The sequence below is a fragment of the Amphiprion ocellaris genome, chromosome 14 (assembly GCF_022539595.1).
Source record: "Amphiprion ocellaris isolate individual 3 ecotype Okinawa chromosome 14, ASM2253959v1, whole genome shotgun sequence".
NCBI classification, from domain to species: domain Eukaryota; kingdom Metazoa; phylum Chordata; class Actinopteri; family Pomacentridae; genus Amphiprion; species Amphiprion ocellaris.
Window position 1 is genome coordinate 22,262,069 of NC_072779.1, and position 22,185 is coordinate 22,284,253.

The 22,185-nt window shown below is 39.6% G+C and overlaps 1 protein-coding gene across 1 annotated transcript in view; it reads right to left on the minus strand.

The window, feature by feature from the left end:
* esama (endothelial cell adhesion molecule a) overlaps window positions 1-22,185 on the minus strand; it is a 75,890-nt gene that overhangs the window by 8,430 nt on the left and 45,275 nt on the right. The window contains exon 2 of the mRNA XM_023265787.3: window positions 1,408-1,559. Coding sequence (XP_023121555.1) covers window positions 1,408-1,559 — 152 coding nt within the window. The remainder of the gene's footprint in view (window positions 1-1,407; window positions 1,560-22,185) is intronic.

Sequence of the window (22,185 nt, forward strand, 5' to 3'; positions counted from 1 at the left end):
TTTTCTGTTTGACTGTGATCCTCTTTTTGGGTCACCCATCTGCACAGCCCAATAATCTGACCTAGGCACATACGTAAGCCGGGCCACAGCCAGGTCACTAGATGATGTGTAAAACAACAACAAAAACAATGCAGGGTTGAAGAGGGCTGTTTTCAGCAGCTTTATCTAAAGCTGCATCACTACTAAGATTTCATAAAAATTTGATGTGGGAAAAAGACTTTTTTTTGTATTACTTTCATAACACAGATAAAACACACTTGCTAATAAACAAAATAAATCTGCATCATAAATTCCATATACCTTCTAAAACCTTTAAGCCTTTTTTGGCTTGGATTAATTTCTAAGGGTTTACAAAGTAAGAGCTTTGCCAGATTATCAGCATAAGAACAGGCAAGCATCCCTTCACTGTAATCCCAGATATCGTCGCCACAGACGGTAAAGTAAAAAGATTTTACTGCAGGGCAGATACAGTATAAACGTGTGGAATGACACTGCAGGTGAAGATTTTTAACCATCGACTTGATGCCCTCATTTCAAAATATTAGACTCAAAGTTGTAAAAGAGTATCTCTCTTTTTTATCACTGTTTATATACAGTCAGAAAAATCCCTTACTCCATGTTTTAGGAATAAAATGTTCTACTAATCAGGATGGGACTCATATGTGAACAAAACCCTCTGTAAAAACCTTTTAAAGGTATAACAGAATAAAACTTAAATATCTGGTGTATGTAAATGCTGCTGTATTGATATTATTGGAACAAATTTATTATGTCCCTATAAAGATATTAATTCTAAAATTTATTGTCTTTTTATTGGAATTTTGAACTAATAGATATCACCTCGAAAGCTCCTTCACTGAATACTTACATTAATATAAATTTATTTTTTTTCTTTGTAATATTCTATACCTGAATATGTAAGTGGGGTATGACTATATCTCATTAAATAGCTCCTAATTTGTTTAAATTTAAAATAGACAAGTTAAATAAAAACCTATAATGATATTTTGAAGATACATTGTGGAAAAAAGATTCCAAAATGTCCAAATTGACCAACGAGTGAAAAAATGATGGGTATTTATTTATTTTACATTTTTCATATAAGTTGAGCTGGCTTGGTGGTTAGCACTTTTGCATTGCAGCTCGAAGATCCCACAGTCCAAAAATATGCTGAGGTTAATTGGTAACTCTAAATTGTCAGTAGGTGTGAATGTGAGTAAGATTGTTTGTCTGTATATGTAGCCCTGTGATAGACTGGTGATCTGTCCAGGGTGTCCCCTGCCTTCACCATAAGTCAGCTGGGATAGACTCCACCCCTCCGTGACCCCAATAAGGGGTTAAGCGGTGTATAGATAATGGATGGATGGCTATAAGACTGTTTGCAGCATCTCCGTTTGGATTTCTCACCAGCTGGGTGCTGTCAGTGACGAAGTTCCAGAGGACGGTGTGGGTGCCGAGGTCACTGCCGGGGTCTGTGTTGTATGAGGCCTGCAGCACCACCGTTTGACCCTTGATCACATCTATACTGGTTTGGGGCATCTGGAGCTGGGCCCATACGCCTGGAAGGAAGAGAAGAGAAATGAGAAAAGAATACTCATTCATATTATCGTCATATTCATCGCTGTAGAATGTTCACAATCTGTATTTAGAACGATAAGGCTGCTAAAATTCTTTATTAAAGCCGACTCCTACCAATCAGAATATCCAAGCAACACGTGTGTTGTGCTCTAACCTGACACTGTAATCCATAATTGGCTGAGGGGATTGTGTGGGACTTTATGTGACACTGATATGTGATGCTGATACGCAAACAACGCTTAAATTAAATTAAATAAATTAAATTAAAAAAAAATTCAGATTCTCACATAAAATAATAAAGAGTTCGTAAAATATTATTCTTTGTTGAAAAGCACAGTATTTTCAAACAGAGCTGAAACAATCTATTGACTGGTTAATTTTGGACTATTTTTCATCACAAACCCCAAATATTTCATGATTACATCTACACAACTGTTCAAAAGTTTGGGATCACCCAGGCAATTTCAATTTTACCACATTAACAATATCTAGGCTATATTTCTGATTAATTTAATGTTGTCCTCATTGAAAAAAAAACTGCTTTTCTTTAAAAATAAGGACATTTCTGAGTGACCCCAAACTTTTGAATGGTAGTGTATATAAGATGAATTGTGAAGGTTCCATTTTTTACATTTTGAAATCCATAACACACAAAATAAACATAAAGTACAAACACAGACAAATGAAAAAAGAGCAGGGAATTCAACCATAACAAAGTAAAATGGATGACTGCACACAGAATAAGAGTTTAATGATATAATACACACAAAGGCCATTTTCTGCATTCATTTTAAGTTCTTGGTTCTTGCTTCTTGATAAAATTAAATACTTTCACTGAATTAAATTGCCTCTTTAGTGCCCAATCCCACCCCGTCCCCCCCCAATTAAAGTATTTTAAACATGTGATATTAGTACTTTTACAGGAGCAAATTATTTGAATATTTCTTGCATTACTGTGACAGAAAAGACAGAATATTTGTGTTGCAGTTGTTCTGGATACAATCATCTTTTCCTTTGTCATTGGTACAATGCTGGATGATCACAGGAGAAATTGACCTCTACCTGGACTCCTTCTCTCAGGGCAAAGTGTAAGCAGCCATAGCGCTGTACACAGTGAACTAAAAACTGTGCTCTGTGTACCAGTCCACACTGACCTATGAGCTAAATATTTAAGCGGCTGCAGACACTGAAACTGGAACTGTGTGGCTCATTGTCAGGGGAAATGTAGTGTGCATTAATGTCCAGAGAGGGGCAGCAGAGAGCCAGCACACATCTACAGCTACTCACCGACACATACAGTCTACTACATAAATGAGAAAAACATATGTTAACGTTTACATATATGGGTTGTATCGCTGTATAATCGTGTATCGTGTCAAAAACATGAATAACATTCTGTCAGGTTCCCGGTCACTGTGTGGCTGTACATATAAGACAGGGACTGTGAATAATCTGTGGCTGACTGTGCGTAATTTTGTGTTTACTGTAATTAAACATTCTCTCAAAGGAATGCTAGTCCCTCCTTTGGTGAGAAATGACAGTGCTTTGAATCATGTTATGAGTAAACAGATACTGTACATGTCCTGTATAGTCTGTCCACGCCAGCAATGATAACAGAAAATCAGAGATGGTGAAAAAAATTAGATATCAGGACAAACACGGCAGAGCGGCTGCTTTTGTCCCCTGAATTGTAGCCCTTCTTCTTCTCCGGAACTCTCTATCCCTCACACAGCCTCTCTTCCTGTGTTCTTTTTTTCTTTTTCATCTCTAACCTCCCTGCCTCCCCTGTCCAGAGGACATGGTGAGGTTAGAGAGGTGCTTATCAGTCTCTACCTCTCAAATGATATTCCTTTCAAACAACCTAACGCTGAGGAGAGGTGAAACTTATTCATTTTTGATTATTCACATTGCTGCCAGCTCTACAGTGTGTTTGGTTGTGAGTGTGTGTTCAGCAGAAATCACTGCTTGTTGAAATATAGCAGGTGTATACACATTTTTTTAAAAAAATGAACTGACTTCCTGTCTGTGTTTGACTGAGATGTGAACATACAATGAAAAAAAAACAAATCAAGCTAAACACCTACGTGCACAATCAGTCTTCATCGACCACACAGGATATTTCAAAACAAGCTTTTTACACATAAATTTACAGGGTGTCCCTAAAGTCTGGACACCTAGGAAATCTCAATAACTATATATTTTTTGCCTCCACACATTAAATATGGCTTTGTGGAAAGAAGAAAGAGTTGAACTGGTACTTCTTAGTGGACGTGAAGGATGGACATATCCAAAGATAGCTGATGAATTTCCTTTCATTTCTTGAAAATATGTATTTTTGCCAATGTGTCCAGACTTCAGGGACACCCTGTACATATTACACTGGCCTACTTCACTTTGCTGCACCACAGTACATTCCTTCTTACTAGTACCAATGTTTGGGTGCCACAGTTGTTCTTAATAAAACAATTTCTTAATGCACAGCAAAGTGAAAGCAACCAAATCCATCCATTATCTATACACCGTTTAATCCTCATTAGGGTCGTAGGACAGCTGGAGTCTATCCCAGCTGACTTAGGGTGAAGGCAGGGGACACCCTGGACAGGTCACCAGTCTATCACAGGGCTACATATACATAGCGGAAACAATTTTTTTCAATTCTTTTTCAACTGTAAAAACAAAATAAACCCTCTCTTTCATGTCAGGTTTGGAAAACAAACAGCAAAACAATGCAGCTTTTCACACCCCTAACCATATGTGAAGATGCCATTAGAAGTGGATTAAAGTGTCTTGGACTAACAGAGGAGCTTTTAATTGGGATTGTGCTTCAGTATGACGACACACTGAAAACAGAAATTAGACCCTCGGTGCAGAGGTAGGTGTATGATTTCCATGAGCAGTGAACTAATTTTGCTAATATGTTGACTGTTTAGACTTTAAAAAGAATTTCAAACAGAGTGAGAGTTGATTTCAGTGATATGGAGTGACAGGATTAGCAGCATAATTTTTGCATTACTGGATTATGGATTAAAGAAATACTCTACTGTATTTTTTTTAGCACACTTCGTCCAGCAAGTAGAAATGTTTACATGAATGACCCCAGTGGAAATATCAGCATGTTAAACAGACATACAGACAAACAAGTACATTCACCCTACAGACAATTTTAGAGTCACCAATTAACCTCAGCATGTTTTTGGACTGTGGGAGGAAGCCGGAGTATCTGGAGAAAACCCACACATGCACAGGGAGAACATGGAAACTCCATGCAGAAAGATCCCGGGAAGGCTGGGACGCAAACTGGGGAACTTCTAGCTGCAAGGCAAAAGTGCTAACCACCAAACCACTGTGCAGCCTGAAAGCAACCAAATGCAAGTGCAAACTGAAATCCAAAAATGTGTTCAGTAGCTGAACCTCTTCACTACCTTTTCACCAGCTGGACACTACAAAGAAGAAACTCGGTTTGCTAATGTGACGGCACATGGCTTTTGGGTTTTGAAATCGTCCGTACTCGTACAGTTGCCTCAGGCTTGCTGCCATTCAGGGCCACCAGCTTGAAAAGTCCCAGTGTGCTGCTTGAAAGTCAAAATGAAACGGCAATTCAGAAGTGTGCTGCTTGTTAAATCTGTGCTTGTAAAACTCAACCGTTCCTTTTTTTTTTTAGCTTTCTGACTGAATTGTGGTCGGTTGTGGGCAGCGTTAATAAGTTGTGAACACAACACAGAAAAATGCATATTCAGTGATGAATGAATGAATTTGTTTAATAATTTAAACATACAGATTGGTAATAGTGTCAGACAGGCTTATTTCCACATATACCAAACAGTTTGAGCAGGACAAATACATACCTTATCAACAATTACATGAAATACAAGCAGCAATGTAACGTGACCTGCATGTTCTAAGCTCACTTCATCATATAAAGTGGATTATTAGGAAGACTTTCCAAGGGCACTTTGAATGTGAGGACTAATGATTTTTGGGAACTTTACAAATTTTTAGCAAACGCAGAGGATTTTTGAAATAAGATAAGTACAAACAATCCAGTTCTACCAGTACTATTGAAAAAAAAGATCATATTAAATCCAGTGAGGATGAATTACTTGCTGTTATTTCCAATTTCGGCTTCTGCATGTTCTAATTCGTACGTGTGTGACAGTGAAATTAGAACTCCAACAATACACCATGTAAAGGGATCTCTACAGCGAGGAGCTGGAGGTATCGGTTTCTGTGTCACAAGTGACAGTGATGAGTGTGAGTAACTGTGTGGGCTACACTCATTAGAGAACATTGCTTCTAATAAAGAGTCAGACTAATGAAATCATGAGGATATCAATGGAGTAAAGGAAAGGCAGGAATCTTTCTGGAACAGAAAAAGGTGCTGCAGAGGGTGAGAGGAGAAACAACGGACATGGGATGGTAAACAAAAAGAAGAGATTCATTGTATCAATTGCTCCTTAGACCCTAAGGAGATTTGCTGTAGCAGTGAGAGGCAGACCCGTTGTCTGCAGAGGTGCTGACTGATGGATGGATGGCGGGATCAGTGGACATGTAGAGATGACAGAAAGAGGCTTAAACATAAACGCAATGAGTCACTGTGGAGCAGCTCACTGATGATTGCTTTAAGCTTGTAACCGACTCCACGGAGAGGCTGCTGTAAGTCTCAGAGAGAGGGATGAATGGAACAGAAAATATGAATCTCTGGGACAAGGAAGATACTATGAGACACACAAGTACCTACCTGTATTCAAAGGCTAAAGCAGCAACAAGATTGTTTGTTTGAATGCTTGCAATGGGTGCAATGATGGCTCACTGAATGTTTGGAAAGTGTTCTTATCCACAGTATGTTTTTTTTTTTCCATAGTTTACCAGGAAGGTAGAAAAAATAGCAGCTGATTGGTTGTTAGGGAAACATTCAGCCTGGAGCTGCCCAAATCTTTGGACAGATCCTTTGTGCTCAGCTAAGCTGAGCATGTGCAGGCTTTAGCTTCATGTTGATGGGGAAGACATCCTGCCAACTCACTCACAAAAACAAATCTATCCATGCACTTTCTGAAATGGAACCAAAGTAACCAAATGACATGCAACCATTTGGCAGCAGGCAAAACAAACAGGTCTAGATATTATCTCTCTACCGTGTTTTGGCTTGACCCTCTCTGACCACTTGGACGTGCCCTAAAAACCTCTAGAAAGTCACCCATCCTGCCCAAAGCACCAATTGCTGCATGGATGACTGAGGATGAGCCCAGCCACCACATCCAACAAAGGGAACCCTTTCAGGAGCCTGTAGTAGCAATATGTTTAAAAGATTGATGAAAGCCAGCATAACAACACTGTCTGCTAAAAGGTAATTCTGAGGTCCCTAAATATGGCTCTCTCTTTCCCCAAGTTCACCTTCAAATCCTCCCTGTGAAGTTCACACAAACTATTCCTTTGTTTGTCGGGTCAGAAGGACGCAATAGGTTCAGTCATCACTGGTGAGCCTAGATTTAGATACACAGCTGACTCACTGTTGTGAAAAAGAAAAAGTTGCCTTGGTGTTCTTCAACTCAAGTTTTAGATTTGTGACACGTAGACACGGCTAAATAACCTAAGCTTCAGTACCACACAATGGAAGCTTTTTAGAGGCTCAGAAAATGTGACAAAAACCCACATCAAAGTCCTCACAAGTAGACTGGAGGAGTAAGTTGAATAACACAGTATGATTTGTTTTAAATACCTGACACTACATTCCACTTTTTTTTTTTTTTGCAATAGTAATATTTTTAATATATTTATTACAGCTTGGCTATTTTTCATTTAAATCCTTTTTCCATATATTAGGCAGCTGAGTCCTGCAGAAGAAGTGCAATGGCAACAAAAGTGAATTGTTTAATATTATAATATTTATTACTTAGCCACGGTAGAGTTACGCTACAAGTCAAAACTTTGGGCATGCCTTCTCATTCTGTGCTTTTGTTTTATATTATTTTCTACATTGTAGATTAATACTGAAGATTAACACTATTTTGTTTACAGCATAATTCCATATCTATTCTTTTACAGTTTCGGTGTCTTCAGTATTAATCTACAATGTAGAAAATAATGAAATAAAAACCACTGAACGAGAAGGTGTGTCGAAATTTTTGACTGGTAGTGTATATGACGATCGGCATCTGTCTGTCTGTCTGTGCACAACATTACTCAAAAACGGACTAACAGATTTGGATGAAATTTTCAGGGAAGGTCAGAAATGACACAAGGACCAAATGATTAGACTTTAGCAGTGATGCAGCTTATAGTCTGGATCCACGGATTTGTTAAAGATTTCTGTACCATTACAAGAAAGCGGCACAGCGGCACTGTAACCATGACAACAAGTGAACACTACGTCAGCTGCCTGTTGATGATCACATGATTGCAATCCTACTACAGATCCACCGCTGCGGACTTATCCGTCCGAAATCATACAATGACTACGCAGCCTTGGCGGTATAGACTACTACGCTCTCTGGTTGTGGTTGCTGTGGTTGTTGTGGTTGTTGTTGTGGTATGATGACATCCTTTGTAATGCACAAGACTTCCCAGCAGGGATCACCCAGACAGTAACATTTCATTGGGGGGAATAGGGCCAAATCCTCAGCTCCTCAGTAGTGTGGATAGGCTACTCTTTATGATTTAGCCTGATCAGTCGGGCTTTTTTTTTTTTCGTTTTTTTTTTTTTCTTTAAAAATCTTGCCAAGTGCTGGTTTAAGAAGATTTCCTGACAGAAATCCTCCATGATTCCGATGAGAGTGCATTCCACTAGTGGAAAAGGATGAATGAATGTAGAGAGAGATGGAAAATGGAGGGATAAATTGAGAAATTAACAAGGTCACAGGGATCACATTCATAGCATTCACTCTTCACTCTTAATTTGGTCACCGAGGCTTAATCTTTCCCACCGTGGCAGGTCTGAAATCCACTCTGCAGGCTGCATGACAACTGGCTTTAAATATTCCATGGTGACTGATGGCAGGACAGATGGGAGCGAGTTCAATGAGGGGAGTAATGACTTCTGGATGGGTCTCACTGGAGCTAATGGGAGAATCTCACAAAGTCTGATATGACAAGGTGTTTCATGGTTAGCTAGACAAGGTTTGATTCATCCTTCTACCTTAATAGATGAGTATGTATTTTTACCAGGACTTCACTTTGAAAGGTGTGATTATAGGCTTAAGGTGAAAATTTGATTAGGAGAAAAGCCCATGACCCTGTGTTTCCAGTGGGATCCAGTGGTACACTACCATTCAAAAGTTTGGGGTCACTTAGAAATGTCCTAATTTTTGAAAGAAAAGTTTTTTTTTTTTCAAAGAAGATGACAATAAATCAATCTGAAATACAGCCTAGACAAAACTCTTGTGCAATTACGTTAGCACATGAATAAAAGTGTGAGTTTTCATGGTTTACATGAAATCGTTTGAGTGACCCCAAACTTTTGAACGGTAGTGTACGTTACTGTGTTGCAGTATGCACAAAGCCAGCGATAATGATTAAAGTAATAGGCTGTGTGGGTTTTCCCGCTCCACCATCACAGAGCTCATCACGATTTAACTGAAGTTTATCTGCAAACTTTCTCCCTCTCACTGAGAGTCATCAGCCTTCTGAATGACTAATATTTATTTACTGCTTCTGACAGAAATCTGAGAAGAAACATCAGCCTAAAATGTCCCCTTATAATTCTGTGTATTGAAAAACAGCCCCAGGTTTATAGGCTTCTTTGTTTAAGATTAGCTAGCAATTACATTTGCTTTGTTATGTCACATACTCTTGTGCTGCTTTCATGTCTCTGTGGGCTAAAGAAAACACTGCCTTACAAAGCTACACACTTGAAACTGAGTTCTGACTATTTTTCTTTTTAAAAAGTTTATGTTTCTAATTCATTAATTAGAAATTTGGGTAACTTTTCAAAAGAATGTGAGAAACTGTATGGACAGCAAAAAGAAAAAAAAGAGGTAAAAAACAAATCCCATGCTGTGATTGGCCTAATTAAGGTCAGTCCGAGTGCAGTCACAGCTAGCCTTAGTTAAAGCAAATTACTGATTTCAATTCGATTCATCAACAGCTCAGAAACAGAATTTGTCAAAACACATAATAACAAAGCAGTAACTGGATATAATCATAATAGAGAAAATAACACACAGAGTTCTGCTAAAATGAATTACCCTTGCTTAAATGTGCAAACCTAGAGATCAATATCAGATTTTATCAGAAAGATTCTGTTTTCTTTTGGAACACTAATCACTTTAAAAGATGATTTAATGACAGTTTTAAAATGTATGTAGCTTTTCAATGTCACAACTAACTGTGCAAGATCAGGAATAACATTACAACACTAGTGCAAAATTATATATACAACCATCAAAAAACCTTAAACTACCGACATGTTATGTATAGAATCCACTGCAATAAATTCACCTAATTTTCACTTCAATAACATTACTGTGTGCCATTCTGCTCTAGTCCACATGTGCAAGATTTCCAGTAGGTTAATTATGATGAAATTTGTTGGGGAAATGTCTTCATAACAGTTTTGTTCAGTGCATGACATTACACAGAATTCCACTGAAATCTTTTTAATGTTAGTGACTAATCTGTGAACTTTTCTGGCAGTAAAACAATAAGACTGGCTCATAATGCTTGAGTAGGACAATAAAAAATCTGCCAAAATACCAAAGAAGACATAATTTGTGCACTGAATTCAGCTTTCTGAACACACAGTCTCAGACACATGTAATGTAGTGTCATTAAAGAATCTCAGCGAAGTACAGTTGATGTGAAAGACATCAGTCAACATATCAGCGTTCCGAAATCAGCTGAAACTGTCATCAGATTCTTCAGCTGAACCTCAGAGCCAAGTGTATCTTTGCCTTGACGAAAAGTTTGCTGTGTGGGTTTCTGTATGTGCTAATCGCCTAATTACAGGAAACACTTCCGATTGAGCCTGTTTACTTCTCCTGGCTTCATGGAGATAAAGTCGAAACCAAGCAGCCTTTGATGAGAGTAACCTTAACTAATGTCTTTCATGCTAAAAAAGATGGGTGGAGTGGGTCGGTCACTTCCTCTGAGTATTATCAGCTACTTTGGTCACACTGCAAGAGCAAGAGAGCCACTGGAGAAAGCGAGATGGAAAATGAGAATGTCATAGCTGAGTGAAGTTTCTACCTAATTTCAAATCCATCCGTTCATAACCTCTGACTTGATGAAAGAGCTTCAGAAAAACTTCACAGCAGCATCGTTACAGAAGGAAAGAGGATGACAAATGAGAACAAGGGCAAAGAAGACAGAAAGGAAAGAAGATAATATCTGGATGATCAAGAGTGGGAAGTACTGCAGTGATACAAAGATGTCCCCGTGGAAGGCCCCTAAGTCATCTCTCTGGGGGCTGGGTGTAGACATAAAGCCATGCTCTCTCATGGAGATAAACTACTGAACCAACTCCAGGGACAGCTTATCCCGTTTTCTACAGATCTGAGTTTGGATTGGTGGGTCCTCTGTGCAAAACTTTTAAAGATTAGGAGTCAGAAGAAATGATAATTGCTTGCCCTGTTTTTAATTCTGAGGTAAATAGCTGCACGGGAATGTCTTTCATGTTCTCCTTTATATATCAAGAAGCTTACAGGACTCTGTGGTGTTTCAGGGATATGAAAAATGTTCATCTTGTCTTACAAATACAATTTCAGAGCTCTATTGGATATATTCTGCACGTCTTAGCATCACACAAGTGACTTCTGGTTCAATATACTGAACATAACTCAAAGTGGCAGTTGTCAATTAAACAGTCTTATGGCCTACAAACATACAGTCAGCGTGTTTGTATAGCAGAGGTGTAAAAGAGGCTGAGCTGGGAATTGGAAGAAATGATTCTCTTTAGTTACACACACAAAATATGACCTCTTTAACATGCTGGGTTTTTAGCTCCAACAGCTCAGACTACCAGAGACTCTACAGCACCTGCTCTATGCTACCTGGCACCAAGAAGTTAGCAGAATAAGTCAGGTCGTAAACTGCAGCCATTATGGATCAATCTTGTTCCAGAACATCCCTAAGCATCCTGTTGCTGGTTCATAGTTTGGCTCTCCTCTGACAAGTGCGTACTGACTACTGCTGACCAGCTGTGCCCCTCAACCCTTGCTCTTTCTGAGATGCTGTGATTCAGCTGATTGGCCTTGATGATTTGGCCCTTGTCTAACCCTCACCTGCCTTTTTCTGCCACATCTAACATGTACAAGAACTGGCTCTTCACTGACAGTCCAGTGTTCACAGCCTAATAATACACCAGACCCTGACATCTAACATTCTTACAAGATAATCCGTCATCTGCGGTTGTTTGAGCCATTCTGTCTCATCAGTGTATGTGTTGCTGTTGTTTCATCCATCCATTATCTATACATCGCTTAATCCTCATTGGGGTCACAGGGGGCTGGAGTCTATCCCAGCTGACTCACAGTGAAGGCAGGGGACACCCTGGACAGGTCACCAGTCCATCACAGGGCTAGACATACAGACAATCACACTGACATTCACACCTATGTGCAATTTAGAATTGTCAATTAACCTCAGCATGTTTTTGGACTGTGGAAGAAAACCCACACATGCACAGGGAGAACATGCAAACTCCACGCAGAAAGATCCCAGGAAGGCCGGGACATGAACCGGGGATCTTCTAGCTGCAAGGTGAAAGTGCTAACGACCAATCCACTGAGCAGCCCTGGTTTGAAGAATGACAATGAAAAAAAAGAAAGCAATAGACAGAAATCTAAACAATTCTTTTAATCTTGTTGGTATACTAACAAGACAGAATTGTAACTTAGGTAAAGCCACCAAGGTGCCAGGCTTCAATATCAGATCATGGAGTAAAAATAAGAGATGTGGAACATCGGCTAAGCTTTTTCCTGCACTGAAGGGAAAGGGGAAAAAAGGCTGCTACTGATTACCCGCATTAAATATCTGTGTATTTGCCGACAACTTCTTTATTTTCATTTTTGCTAATGTGCATCATGGAAAGTCCTGCTGCTTTGGCTGCTAGCTCTTCCTGTTCACACTGCACACACAGCAATGATATGAATTACTTTGATCCTGAAGAAATGGTGCGTTTGACTTCGTGGTATGACATTCATGGCAAACTGTTTTACGTGGCTATCTGCGTAACAGGTCAGTGAGAGGAAAAATATATATTACGGCAAATGTTTTTATATCTGAAGAAAGCATTTTAAATTAAAAAGTGACCATTCCAGCTGATGCACTACTTACCCTCTTGTTTTACTGCACACGCATGTACAGTCATGCATAATAAAAAACATACACTAGTGTTTATACATTCACAGAAATCTCTCTTCTATTCAAGATTTAATTATTTAGTCACACACCTAATATCAGTCATTCACAGCTGTAGGACATGCGGAAAATGCTTTCACATTTAGCCGTTACCTCTAATGTGTAAAACGTTGCCTGTCCAGAGCATGAATATTTGATAGCTCATGTTTATAACAAACTAACCAACAAGTACTGCTAGTAGTTACACATTACTCACTGGAAAAGAAAAAAAAAAACAACTGAAAGAAGACATAAAATGTAACTATATCAGCTTGTCATTTTAATAACAAGCTTTAAGATTTGTAGGTGTTTACTGCAAATTAAAAATGTACAATTAAATGTCATTTAGTGATGCGCATTACATAGCCATCTTTCAAGATGTTGCACGGTCACTGAAACAGAAACACGGAGATTTTTTGAGTGAAATTAAGCGTAGTGTTGGTTATTTCCGCTGAGATCTTTTTGTCTTTTTGTCAAGTGTAACATTAGCAGCAGATTTACACAAAGGCAGAACAAAAGCATTGTGAATAATAGATAAGAGAAAAGTGAGAGGAGAGGAAGAAGACAGAAACAGTGGCACAGTCCAGGCATCGGCTTTGAAGCATTTCAACATGCTTCAAGAGGAAATTAAAGATGAAACCACAAACCACAAGTGAATTGTGGCTTAGAAAAATCAAAGCTAAAATGTCCAGGTATCCTCATAACATTTGACTGATTTGGACACTAATGCACATTTGAAACAATGTTGATGCTGGATTCACTCCTCCCAAACACAGAAACAATCCTGAATTCACCCCACTAAAATGAGAATCACAAAAAGTGCTAACTTCAGATATTTTTCTGAATCTTACCCCATTGGGCCCTCATAAAGATAGAAGCACAATAGTAATGACACACACTCATAGAAGCTCTCATTCACACACGGGGCTTAGGGCCAGAGACCGAGGCAGAGCTCATCATCTGATAACTGTGTGAGCGCTGTCCCTTGCAGGATAATTAAAGGACAGACAGCGGTGGGACTGCTGGAGAGAGGAATGTGTCGTCTCTGTCCTCGAGCTGCAAAACGACCAGCCGCTCATCAGCTGGATATACTGAGAGAGAGAGAGAGACAGAGAGGCGAGAGGAGGAGGGAAGCAGCTGCTTAATTGGGAGAACAGAGATAGTGTGAGGCCAGGAGGGTCAGCGGTGTGTGTGTGTGTGTGTGTGTGTGTGTGTGTGTGTGTGTGTGTGTGTGTGTGTGTGTGTGTGTGTGTGTGTGTGTGTGCAGCTGTACACGTCTTGCATGTGTGCTCATATCTATATGCCTTTCAACTTACCTATGATACAGATCTCTAGTGCTGGATTTGTACATTCTCCCTCAACAGCTGCAAGCGTGTCGTTGGATGCATACTGAATGCTCATTCCGCCCGCATTTCTCACTTCTAATTATACACAGCTATATGTAGACATACGGTCTAACATTTTCCTGCCCATTGTTTGACAGTAGGTAGAGGTTTTATCTTCGTCACAATAGCCATGTTCAGGAACGCACATTTATGTGGTGAGCCAATAAGTGACCTCTAGTCCAATTAAAAACTGCAGCTATGTTAGATTGTATACAAGTTCATTAGCATTTCCCCATTCAAAGTCAGCAGAATGTCAGAAGGAAATGTGTAATGTTTGAAACTTGGTGCGGACCATCAGCATATTTGTCAGGAGCATAAACTGGCGACGGACAAAGTTTCCATCACCGGCAGCCGTCAGCCAATCAGATCCATTTCTGCATGATTCCCTGATGATATGATTCGGTTTGGATCATTCTGTCTGGCAAACGAAAAATGGATCAGAAGCTGATTACAGCATTTCACCGCTCTGCTCAGCTGTTGATGGCAGCTCGTCTTCCTCATGCTGTGATCTACAACTGTTGGAGGGTTTACTGTGGTATTTTGTCCAGATAACCGCGGTGCCCTGAGGATCAATCCTAATGATTTAAGTAAGACTTTACTTTTCCTCGAGCATTACTAGTAGCCCAGAAATTTCACTTATCCGGGGTAATATCTCAGTATCTAGTGGATGGATTGGCACAATTTATTTTGAATACACATCAGTGGCCGCAAGATGATGTATTCCAATGAATTTACACCAGACTCTAGTGCCTCTGTATGTCAGAGACCCTGCTGCTGCTGTAACTGCTAACCTGTTAAGACTAAACTAAAACAAGAAAAGTACTCAGAGAGCACAGTACTCGGCCAAGGCTGCTCAGTCGTGTCATTTACGATAACTGAAGTCTTGAAAATATTCATGGCAGAAATCACAGCACTATAGAATGTGGCCATTTAATACAGATGTACCCACAAACAAAATGACCTTATGCTGAGCACAGGCGTGTGTTATGCATGTTTACATTATGTATGGATACCAAATGGCGTGACCTAAATATGTAGCAGCCAGTGGGAGTCGGGACTCGGAAACACTCTCACAATTTAATTAATTGTTCCTTGTATCATTTCAGACTTACAAATCTTGATAAACCGTAAGTGGTGGATTTGTAGTAGGATCGCAATCATGTGATCGTCAACAGGCAGCTGATGCAGTGTTCACTTGTAGTGATAGCCACAGTGACGCCATGCCGCTATCTCGCAATGACAGAAATCTTTAACAAATCCGTAGATGCGGACTATAAGCTGCATCACTGCCAAAATCTAATCACTTGGTCCTTGTGTCATTTCTGACCTTCCCTGAAAATTTCATCCAAATCCAAGTCTGTTTTTTAGTAATGTTGCTAACAGAGACAGACAGACAGACAAACCAACACCGATTGTCACATAACTCCGCCGTTCCGTGGTGGAGTAGTAACTAAATGGTTGTTTTCAGAGCACCGGCATACATCTATCCCTTTTAATACACTGTCTTTTTCATACGTTATTATTTAAATATTTGCTTTAGAATCACCATAGAATTGACAAAGGAAATATAATGCTGATCTAACTTCATTTTCCATGAACATAATGAATAAAAATCCCGTCTCAGAGAAGTGAGCTGTCTACACCTAAACTGTGACAGCAAATACATTTTGAAGGAAATAAATATGAGGAAACAATCCTAATCAACACATTTGGTAAGTCATAAATAAACTGAATAAATTTTGCTATAATAATGATGATGATAATAATGTTATTCAAAGAAAATTTGCCTGTGAACACAAAGCAGTCATATATTACCAGTTTTGTTACTTAGTTTGTTACAACAGTGCAACTGTGTAAACTCTTTACTGATATATGGAAATACTTGGTCATATGACTTCTTAAGACTACCGTACACTACTGACTAGCAGGCCAAATTAGCAACCAATAAAAACATCGAATATCATCGAACAAAAATGTACAGGTCATAAAACATATCTGTGATTATGACGCAAGGTAATAAATTGAAACAATAGTCCTTTTCTCTGTTGTTCATTAAGGCTTGCTATAACTTTCAGCATCATTACCTCCTCATCTGTGTTCTGTTGTTAAATGCAGTACCAACCTATAAAAAACCTATTCACCAAAATAAATGTAATCTTTTGCAGCCCACACAAGCGCACCAGCACATCTTTTGCACTATAAATGCCTGAGTATGGGATCATAATCACAATAAACTGCTTACACCAGCCATGTCTTGCATTACAATTGCAATTGTGTTTTCTGTGCTCATTAGTGCTGAGAGATGAAACGGACACATCCTTGACAGGTGACATGACTCTTGTTCTCGTGTCTCTGTTCTCATGTTCATGTGCCATTGTGATGTGCAGGTTTCTGATAGCAGATGAGCTATTAGCAAGAGCAGACACAGCTTTGGTTAATTGGAGCTGCCTTCCATCTAATCGAGACATCATGGGAACTGCTGCCGAGGAGAAATGACTAAATGCCTTCCAATTGATTGAGCTTGAAGTACTTATTAAACACATACTGCAGATAAAAACCCAACCTCGTATCTGACGCAATCCGTCTTATCAAGTGGCAGAAAACAATGAAACCTCACTCCCAATCCAGCTGCAGACAGAAAAGAAGAGTAGTCAAGTCTATAATGGCTCCAGTTTCATCCATTAGAAGTGCAACCAGGCAATGAAATAGCAAATGTTCACATCAAAATCAAAGGCAGTCTCTCTCTCTCTCACTCACACACACACACACACACACACACACACACACACACACACACACACACACACACACACACACACACACACACACACACACACACACACACACACACACACACACACACACACACACACACACACACACACACACAACTTCCTCTACATTGTGTGGCTGATGGCAGGGAGGAAAAAGCTGTGCGTCCTGATAGCACTGTGATGGAGCTTAATTCTAGGATTAGCCTGTTTGTCTTGGTAGGCAGTGTTAAAGTGAAGTCCAGTAGTCGGGGTCAGACAGGAAGCGGCCTTCTCTGACACACCAACAGTCTTTAACACTGCCATATTTGAATAATGACTCACTGACCTTTCCTTCCAGGCAATAATGCTATCAGCTAACATTTAGAAAATGCTTAACTACGAATAATAACACTAAATTGTAACATTACAGTAACTTTATTGTTCCAAATTAAACATCTATTTATTCGTTGCTAATTTAAAAGAAATGCTGGTGTAGTATTTACTTGGTCCTTTGCTAAACTCCAGATTAATTTCCATCTATATACATAAACACGACCGTTCAAAAGTTTTGGGGTCACTCAAACAATTTCATGTTTTCCATGAAAACTCACACTTTTATTCATGTGCTAACATAATTGCACAAGGGTTTTCTAATCATCAATTAGCCTTTCAACACCATTAGCTAACACAATGTAGCATTAGAACACAGGAGTGATGGTTGCTGGAAATGTTCCTCTCTACCTCTATGTAGATATTTCATTAAAAATCAGATGTTTCCAGCTAGAATAGTCATTTACCACATTAGCAATGTCTAGACTGGATTTCCGATTTCTTTAATGATATCTTCATTGAAAAAACTGTTTTTCTTTCAAAAATAAGGACATTTCTAAGTAACCCCAAACTTTTGAACAGTGTATATCAATTCCATACATGGTCATGGTGTTTTAGGCACAAAAAGTAAAGTGAAGATGCTTGAAAAATAATACCAAACACATAGTTTCTTCAGTTTTATACGTAGTGCAGTAAAGACAAAAAAATCTAAGTCAAATGAGTATTTGCCATGAGCTCCCATTGCCTTCAAACCATTCACCTTGCTGCACTGGAGCAGTTTTTCAAGGTACTCCTCAGGTAGGTTGTTCCAAGCATCTTGCAAAACTTGGCCCACATCTTCTGCAGACTGATGGTGCCTCTGTGCTTTCTGCTTTTCTTGATGTTGACATTATGGATCCGTCAGGACCATGAATTATTACTAATTAGATGCCTCTCTGATATGAATCCAAAGCTTTTACATAGTACTGACATCCATGCAGAGAAACTCATTAGTCTGGAGCAGGGGTGTCATACATGAGGCCCATTGGACAAAACCGGCCAACCAGAGGGTGCAGTCTGGCCCGTGGGACCGCTTGGCAAAGTGTAAAAATTACAGAGAAGACATCAACTGCAAATTGTAAATTTGTACAACTGCAAGATTTAAAATATTTTCTAGATCTTGAGAAATTGTTGTGATCAAAAAGTAAAATACTGTATCGTTTAGTTCCGGAAAACTGAGACTAAATGTTTTGTGCCTTTTGTAGACACACTAATCTGTAAGTTGTAATGTGTAAATGATCAAATTTACTGGTCTGGCACTTGAGATCAAATTGGGCTGTATATGGTCCCTGGGCTAAAATCAGTTTGACACCCCTGGTCTAGAGCGTGATCCTCAGCTGTCACACTAGCCATATGTTACAGAGAATATTCTGGAAATGTCTTGGAAAATTATTTCTTGATGCACATGTATCGATCATCGCTTATGGTCCCAAAAACCTAATGACAGCTTGCAGTTATGCCACTAACTGCTGTATAAAGTACGAAAAATCCCAAAACTGGTTTTAACCCGTGTCACTGTCCACTGCGCAGCATTAGCAAAACAAAATGTACTATATGCAGACTTTACTGTCATGTAAATTACCATACGGCTTGCTGCGATAAGACTGTTCTCCTCGTAATTGACTGTGGACATCTCACCTGACAAGTCAATTCTCATCTCTGTATTTACATTTATTCATTTGTCAGCCACGTTTGTCCAAAATGAGGCACAGACGAGGTACAATCTAAGCCGCAGTAGATCAAATAGAAGCCTTTAGAGAAAGCCACTCTCCACTCTGATCCATGTTCCACCTGACACCCTGACACATGTACCTGCAGGTGCAAGTACATCCAAGTGCATGTGACAATGTTATTTTTTTTTCTCCTTTCTTTCTTTTCTAATCCCCTGGGAGGAGGAATACATATCTTGCAGGAGTGACAAGTTATCCTTATTAAGCCAAGACTGTCACAAAGAGATCTGATGAACCTCCACACACTTGCGGTCTTCCCAGGAACTTTGGCACTGTGACAATTACCAGAAATACATCACACAAGTCAGCACTTGACTCTTCGCAAATACCGCAAGCGAGAGTACTGGAACAAACCCACGGGCAAGACGGAAGATTGAAAAAGATCATCTTTATCTGAAACTGAAAGGAGGTGACAAAGTTGATTACTGATGTATTATTCTGCAAATAGCTGTGGTGCTTGAAAGTTCTTACAGTAACACAAAACTCTTTTCTTATGGTCCATAGATCTATTTAGAATTCATGCGGTACATAACAAAGCAAGAGCCACAATATGTGACATCCTACAAATACTGCCATCTGGACCATTAAGTAGTAAACACACCTTGTTTTGTCCTGTGAATACGCTGCCTCCCCAGGTTAATCAGTGGCAATTTGAAAAGCAAAGAAGCGTGAGGCAACATTTCCTGCATTTATATTTAAACCTGAGCAGCAGGACATTGAACTGTCATTGGTACCCAGAAAGCAGAAAAAGAAAATAAAGTAAATGAAGGCAGCGAGCATTTCACAGACACTCGCAGAGTAAAGACATTTGTGTGTGTGTGTGTGTGTGTGTGTGTGTGTGTGTGTGTGTGTGTGTGTGTGTGTGTGTGTGTGTGTGTGTGTGCGGGGGCAGCTGCTGGAGTGAAATGACAGTTGACATGATCTGCTCAGGACACCACTGGATCATTGTGAATTCAGCCCAGGGATACTCTACTCCACCCCCCTCCTCCATCTACTGGAGTATGACCTGACATGAAAGTGTGTGAAAGCCAGCCAGAGAATCAGTGTGCTGACACAGAAACCCACAAGCCTTCCATCCAGGAATCAGGCATCACTTCTACACTTTAATCAAAAGATGGGAAACATCACTGTATGACGTTATTGTCGAGGAAGATGGACGGAGATGTGCCCTCACCGGTGACTGTGTGTGTGTGTGTGTGTGTGTGTGTGTCTGTGTATATGTGTGTGTGTGTGTGTGTGTGTGTGTGTGTGTGAGTGAATGCCATTAAAGAGATGTGGTGGCCTGGTTGGAGGCTGACACACCGTTAAAGAAAAACAGGGGAGATGAATTCTACTGGAGATGAGGGAAGTAAGGACAGCTGAGTGGAATGACTACATATATGGATGACCAGTAAAGAGGCATGTGCACTTTGATAATTGGACATCAGTAATAGATGCTATCTCATGTAGAGCATTTGTTGTGTGTGTCTGTTTAGCTGTCGTGTTATCCCGGCATCGCACTTGATCCGTAATGCATCTGTGCTGCTGCCAGCAGAGCTCTGAGCCAACACAAAGTAGAGATGTGACGTTCGGGAACGACCCAGTGGTTTGAACGGTTCTTTTAAGTGAACGATGAGAACCGGTTCACAATTGCGAGTTGTTCGTATGTGCAAATTGCCCACGCTTTCTTTACGTGTCACCTGTGTGCCCCATGAGTCTGAGTTGTCCACGCTACCGTCACGTGAACAACTAATGACATCTCCGTGTTTAAGCTGTCTGCAGCATGCTCCATTCACGTGAACGCAGCTCTATATGCAGCTAATTTAGAGGAGGAGGACTGGAGCCACATTTACCGCTTTATCAGGGAGGAGGAGATATTAGCGACAGGAAAAAAACAAGCATAAAATGAGCCAGAGTCAAAGCAGCATTTAGATGCACTTTTCTTCAAGGTAGAGCACAATGCAATATTAGTCTGAAAAACATCTCTTTCAAACCCAGGTCAACAAACAACTTACACCATCATAGACAGTAACAAAAACAATGTAAACCACACGAGAACGTTTTAACAACACAGAAAAAAAAAAACTAATAAAATGTAAATATATACACTACCAGTCAGAAGTTTGGACACAACTTCTCATTCAATGGTTTTTATTTAATTATTTTATACATTGTAGATTAATACTGAAGACATCAAAACTATAAAAGAATGCATATGGAATTATGTTGTAAACAAAAATATGTTACTCTTCATTATTAATCTACAATGTAGAAATTAATACAATTTTTTTTTAAAAAGCATTAAATGAGAAGGTGTTTCCAAACTTCTGACTGGTAATGTATGTAAAAAATATACATAAAACTAAAAAAATAGAGTATATACTGGTAGGATGTGTAAGTTTGAATTATTCTGATCCATATCGTATCTTATAACTGCTACCAGTGATTGTTTCCTTGAAAAAAACGAGTTACTCCTGGTTGACTTCTAAAAAAACAAATGAATATAAAAACAAGCCAGTCTTTTGAACGGCTCTTTGAAAGGAACGGCTCCTCAAGATCCGGCTCCCTTCAAAGAGCCATAAATCCCACCTCTAACACAACGCTAGCACAAACTGGGGTAAAACTGATTAGATATGTTGATCACTAACACTATCTTTCATTTTTAACTTTAGATACTCTGGCAACACACTTTCATCAAAAAAAAAGCTAAGAGAGGTGCAGGAATTCAACCAGGCCTTGGGGAACGGAGGGCTGTGGAGCGATACACTTTAAAAGATACAGCAGCGGAAGAAAGACTTGGTTTTGAGGAGATGAAAGCAGTTTGTCTGGCACTGAAGAAGCGGGCAAGGTCCATAATGATGCCATTTGGTCCTCCCATGGTGCAATGCACACCCTGCATTCGAACCGCCTCCTCTCTCTCAGAGCTAACAGATGCTGATGTTTGGATGGGTAGTTCAGTGTGTGTGTGTGTGTGTGTGTGTGTGAGAGAAAGAGAGAGAGAAGGACAAATCCACCTTCCTTTTTAGAGAGAAAGACCCCAAGAATCAGTTATGTGCAGAG